We start from the raw sequence: 6,000 nt of genomic DNA on the forward strand, positions 1-6,000 counted from the left end.
CTGCATATAAAGGAGGAAGGTACTGAAACCCCCCCCACTCATAACCCTCCAAAACAGAACAGAATCATAAACTGTAAGGTGGGACAAGGGTGTTCACAACAGTATAATTAAGCCCGTTAAGAGCAAGAGGTGCAGAAAAAGAAAGAGAACTAGGAAGGCTCTGTGGCACAGAGTGATAGATATGCTTAACCCCAATAAACATCCCATTGCCTGCTCTTCAGATTTCTGGCCATCTGCTTTCTTGTCTGCATTACAAGAACCAATGGAGGGGAGGAGCAAATTTCCCTTTAACATTATGGCATATTGTCAATTTCAATGGTGTAACTGGATTTAAGTAAAGGCAGAACTTGGCCTAATATTTTTATAATTTCAAACAAATGCTCACCTGGTGGAGGACCACCAAATTTTCTTTGTCCATTTTCTTGAACCATGCTGTAGCCAGTCTTTTCCATCAAAGCCAGTAAGGCAGCCTCATTCTGAGTACCAGTTCGGACTTTGCCACAGCCATTTGTTACATCTGTATTTTCATCATGCATATTTGCAATGTCTTCAACAAAACATTAAGATAAAATTTCACAAAAGAGAATTCTAAAATTATACATAAAAGTTACCAGAAACCAGAAAAGTAACAGAATAAGTTATTTTAACTTTTCATTAAATTATTCCCTTAGAAGTAAGCTTTTCTGTTCTAAACTAGCAAGTTATCCATATATTTGCTACTAAATATAGTCCAATTTATTACAATAAAATTACATATATAGCAATTACAATCTGTAGGATTATTGATCTTGGTTAGCTCCATCACTGGCTATTAATTAGGATGGGTAGGAATGGTGTCCCTAGCCTGTTTGTCAAATGCTGGAAAAGAATGACAGGAGAGGGATCACGCTGATGATTCCCTGTTCTGTTCACTCTCTGAGGCATCTAGCACTGGTTACTGTCAGAAGACAAAGGATACTGGATTAGATGGACCTTTGATCTGACCTAGCAGGGCCATTCTTACGTTCTTAGTAGAAATTTCTTAGTCTGAAATTTCTGTTTTGCAGGGTAGTGGAGTGTCACTGGATGGCCAACTGTGGCGCTTTCTGCCAGTCACCCCAAGGTCATTAATAAATTCATCAAGGCTTTATGAAAGAAAATACTCATTCTGAACTATCTGGCTTATTAAGCTAAACTTCAGTTAAATACAAGTCTTCATCCCAGAGTCTTAAGAGTCAAAAAGCAGCCTACGCATTCCCACATGGATCTACTAATCCCCCTCCAGAATGGTTCTCAGCTCAGGACCATTCACAGAGTCAGGACTCCTGCCACTAGTAAGAGCCATGGGGCCTCAAAGATCTATCAACTGCAGCTCTTCTCTAGGGCAGCATGCAGTTCGTACCAGGATGAGTTTCCCACTTCAAAACTGGTTTCTTCACTTTAAACACTGATGATATTAAAATTATAGCACAGGCTGGCCCTCCAACAGAGGGAAGCATCCAGGTCCCTGCTTTGGTGAGCTCTTCTGCTCTACTCTTCTGGACACTCCTGAACTCAGAAAATCCCTGTTTCTAGGGCCACTTCAGCTCTGTGTTGGTAGTTAATGAGTATGATCAATGATTAATTAGCTGACAACCCAACATTTTGGGATTTAATTATTTCCAGGCAGTACTGAGATGGATACCTTTCTCAAGCCTGTCAGAGGTTACACGAGGACACTGATGTCTGACAAGTTTATGTACGGAAGCATAATGAAGCTCTATTTACAAATCCCCTTTACACACATAAAATAAGGATCTTTATCTTTTTGGTAATACCATTCTGGATTTCAAAACAGCCTTACTTATATCCTTCATTAAAAAATGTTAAAAGTGACAACTCGCAACTAGGTGTAGTTCTGGAAACTTGCATGGGGAATAGAGGATGCAGTGTAAAAGGTGTGGCAAGGTAAGACTGGATTAGAACACTCTGCTGAAGATGCATTTTGATGACTCAACATTAATTACCACTAATGTTTTTTCAAATGCAGCCTATTTTGTAGTTCTCAACAAGACAAAAATGAACATAAAAGTTTTGAAAAGTGGAATTAGTAACTATTATCATAAGTATTTCAAGTCAGCATGTTATGGCATACCATTACTCATTTTAGACATATTTAAACTAGAGCAGGGGTTTTCAACCTTTTTCTTTCTTAGCCCTCCACCCCTGTAACATGCTGTAAATACTCCACAGCCATAATAAATTGGTATGGTGTTGGGGTGGGGGGCAACTGATCAGAATTTGGCTCAAGGCTCTGGACTTCAGCCCCATGTTGTGGGACTTCAGTTTTCTGCCCTAGATCCCAAAGATCCTAACACTGACCCTGCTTGGCAGCCCCTCTGAAACTTGCCTACAGTCTCCCCAGGAACCTCTGGACACCTGGTTGAGAGCCACTGACCTCGAGAACTTCAGCTTCTCAAGTGTTTTAAAATATGCTTGGTTCCAGTGGATATTTAAAAAAAAAGTTTAATTTGAATTTAACCAGGGCTTTTATTCTGGCAGTATGTGCCAGTACTATTGGAACCTCCTTGCCAAGGTTCCCACTCCTGGGGTTGCCAGCAGGGCTCAAGGCCCCAGCTGGCTCCCAGCCATGGGGCCAGGAGCTAGAGCCCCACACCAGCACAGGGTAGGGAGGCTGCCCTGGGGGCTGGGAGCCAGAGACCCTGTGTGCCCCCACAGCTGAGCAGGCCTGGGAGCTAGAACCCCCCATGAGACCCTCTGGCAGCACCAGATGAGGGAACCCAGCTGGGGAGGCAAGGAGCCATACCAATTCCTCTTTTTACAAAAAAATACACTGAATTTAACAATCAAAAACACAATATAATTATCTTTCAACTCACATTAACAAGCCAAATTTGAAAATTTAACTGCAGATGGGACGTCTTTAATTCAGGACTCTCTCGTCTGGCAGGATTGCAGATACTGCTGGACCAGAGAACCCAAGCCAGAAATTGTCAGTGGCTGGGAGGTCAGCTGGTCTGGCAACAGGCAGCCCCTGCTGACAACACAACCGGGGAGAGAAGGCTGCTGGCTGGAGCAAGGCTGGCCCAAAATGGCCTGACTTCCCCAGATCCAGCAAATTCCTCCTTCAGGACTGATCAGGTCCTAAGGGCGCAAGGCCATGGAGAGCCAACTTGTACTATAATTTTAACGTCAGCAATGTTTAAAATGAGCAAACCAGTTCTGAAGCAGAGGAATAAACTGTGCTTGCACAAGTTAAACATAGAAAGCAATATGTGGACATGCTTAATGTACAATTTTAAAATTCTAACATAAAAGAAAGTCAAAACCATTTTAAACAAGTAAAAACACTTCAAGAAAAACTATTAGATGAAGTCAATTTGATTAATATTTATTATACCTCAGAATTTAAGGAAATGCATTCTGTATGAAGAATTCTCCAGGAACAGTATTTTTAAATCAAAATAAAAAATAATGGGGATGAGAATTACTTTAAAACCCACTAACAAAGTGCCCCATTTCCAAATGCAGCCACCAGCTGAATGTGTATGCACAAACTTCCATGTCTATACTTTTCAAGTTGCAAAACACTACATGGGCAAATATTAGGCTAACAACTACATAGTCTGTTATTTTGCACAAGGGCAACTGGCCACACAGGCGGAGTTAAGGATGGCCTATGCTGAAAATTTGCATTGGCATAGCTCCGTCTAGGAATCCACACTTCTGCAGAGGGTCTGACACCGACTGCACGCTCCCAGCCAAGGTGTAGGGGGCCAGCTTCACACCCCTGGAAGAGGCAGAGCCTTGGGCAGAAGGGGCAAAGACAAGAGCATCTATGCCTCAACAATGAACAGAGCACAGTACTGCCCCCAGCCCTCAGACCCATGGGCCGCATCCACACTACAGCGATCTTTTGAAAGATGATCTTCCAGAAGATCTTCTTTCAAAAAAATGTGTCCACACATTAAAAAAGCATATTGAAAGATCAATCTGCTCTTCCAATAGACAGCATCCACACAGCCCACATACTTTTGAAAGAACGGGCGAGAGATCGAAAAATCCAGCACCATGAGGACTGCTTCTTTAGAAAAAGACTCAGAGCATCTACACATGCTTTTCTTGTAAAGACGCTTTCAAGAAGGGGCTCTCTTCCTGATCTGGGAGCAGAAGAGGGCTTCTAGAAAAAGAGCCACGTTCTTCCAATTTTTGATCAAAAGAGCGCATTTCAAAAAATGGCTTGATTTTTCAAAAGACGTTACTAGTGTAGAGGCAGCCATGCAGAGTGCACAGCAATCTAGCTATGATTTAAAGAGCCTGAGGCTCCAGCCATCACCAGGGCAGCAACCTTTGAATCGCCACCATCCAGGGCAATTGTCTCCTTTGCCCCCATCCTAACCAGGGCCTAATTAAACCAGCCTCTCAACGTGGACGATGCCAGGTCTACAGAACTTTTGGAGAGGCAGACCATTTATAATAAGAGAAGAAGTCCAGCAGCAGCAAGGGGCTGTGCTGATGTGTTGCAGCTTTTTAAATGTAGACCCACCGTAGGTTGCTTTTACCGTGGTTGGCAATGTGCCAGCCAGACGCAGCCACCAGCAAGATCAACAGCTCAGAAGACCCGGCCTGCTTTGGCGCACCCACCTCTCGCTGTGGATGGGGCACCACAGGAGACAATTATATTTACCTCTGCTTCACCCAATCCCACCAGGCTGGCAGGAAAGGGCATGGAGATATCTGTGGAAATAACCAAACACGTCAAGACCTATGTGGTGGGCAGGTGACACGGTGTTTTGACACGGGGGAGGGGCGGGACTAGGGCAGCAGTGCGCGGCGCTGCAATAAGATGTGAGGAGGCGGAGAAATGCGCGGGAGGGGCCCAAGGGTGGCAAGTAGCTGGTAAGTGGAGAAGCGTGGCGGGGAAGAGGCTCTCAGAATTACCCTAAAGCTGCCAGAAAACCAAGCACAGCGGGGGGAGTCCCTCAGAGCCGCCCCCCGGCTTCTACCCGGGGGCCGCTGGAGCCGCACCCGCGCCGGGCCGCCCCTCAGCCACCGCCCATCCCTGCAGCGCAGCAGAGGCTTCCGGCTGGTGAGCAGGCCCCACCCGCCGCGGGGGGCCGTTACAGGGAACGTTGAACAGTTCCCGTCCCCCCGCGAGTCTCACCGCCAACGGCGACTCCCGGGACCGGGGAAGGACAAACGGCAGCGCCTCACACGCCCGCCACACCGCGGCTGTAACCGACTTTCCCACCCTTCGCCACGAGGCGCCGTTTGTCGCCCGGCCACGGCCAATCAGCAGGCGCTCGCGTAGGCACCTGACCACACTGGCGGGCGCGGACGGCCAATCAGAATGTGGGGGGCGGGCGGGCGAGAAAAGCTTTTAAAGCCTGCGGCTGCGCTCGGCCCATTAGCTGGCGGGCGTGACGGAGCCAACGGGCGAGGGGCTGCCACGTGAAAGCAGCACCGAGGAGCCTGGTGCTGCCCAAAGCCCAAGCCGTGTTGGAGGCGGCTGGAGCCCCAGTGTGCCACGTGATTCCCTGGGTGGCGTCAGTTCATCTTGAGGGCCGCAGATCACTGTCCCCTCTGCTCCTGCAAACTCTGCCCCCGAGAGGGGTCACCTCCGGAGCTCGGCCGCGTGTCGCAGCCTGAGCACGTGACTTCACTTTTGCTAATACCTCGCAGGAAGGCGCGGCTGGCCCAGCAACTTTACGCTGTTCTGAAAGTCCGAGCGTTGTTGCGGGAAAAATGGCCGGTTGCTGTCACGCAGAGATGTGTTTGCACCTGTTTTGACTTACAAACCCGGCCTTAAACAGCCCCACATAAAGCGAGCTCATAGAGAAGGTGTAAAGTGACTTCAAAATAGCAGAAACATTCACCAACAACAAAGAAAAATCTGTTTTTATACTGCCTCCTTAGAAGCCGATAATCACCCCCACCATTGCAAAAATGGCACAGAGCAGAAGAAAGACTTTTACAAGTATATTACAGCGAAAAAAATACTCAAATAAATAATGGAGCTAG

At 46.9% G+C, this 6,000-nt stretch overlaps 1 protein-coding gene across 1 annotated transcript in view; it reads right to left on the reverse strand.

The window, feature by feature from the left end:
• Positions 1–536, reverse strand: part of RBM46 (RNA binding motif protein 46) — a 36,540-nt gene extending 36,004 nt beyond the window's left edge. Inside the window, exon 1 of the mRNA XM_074993149.1 lies at positions 386–536. Within this exon, the coding sequence (XP_074849250.1) occupies positions 386–536 (151 nt within the window). The remainder of the gene's footprint in view (positions 1–385) is intronic.
• Between the last annotated feature and the right edge of the window lie 5,464 nt (positions 537–6,000).

The sequence above is a fragment of the Carettochelys insculpta genome, chromosome 4 (genome assembly GCF_033958435.1).
Source record: "Carettochelys insculpta isolate YL-2023 chromosome 4, ASM3395843v1, whole genome shotgun sequence".
Taxonomy (NCBI): Eukaryota; Metazoa; Chordata; order Testudines; family Carettochelyidae; genus Carettochelys; species Carettochelys insculpta.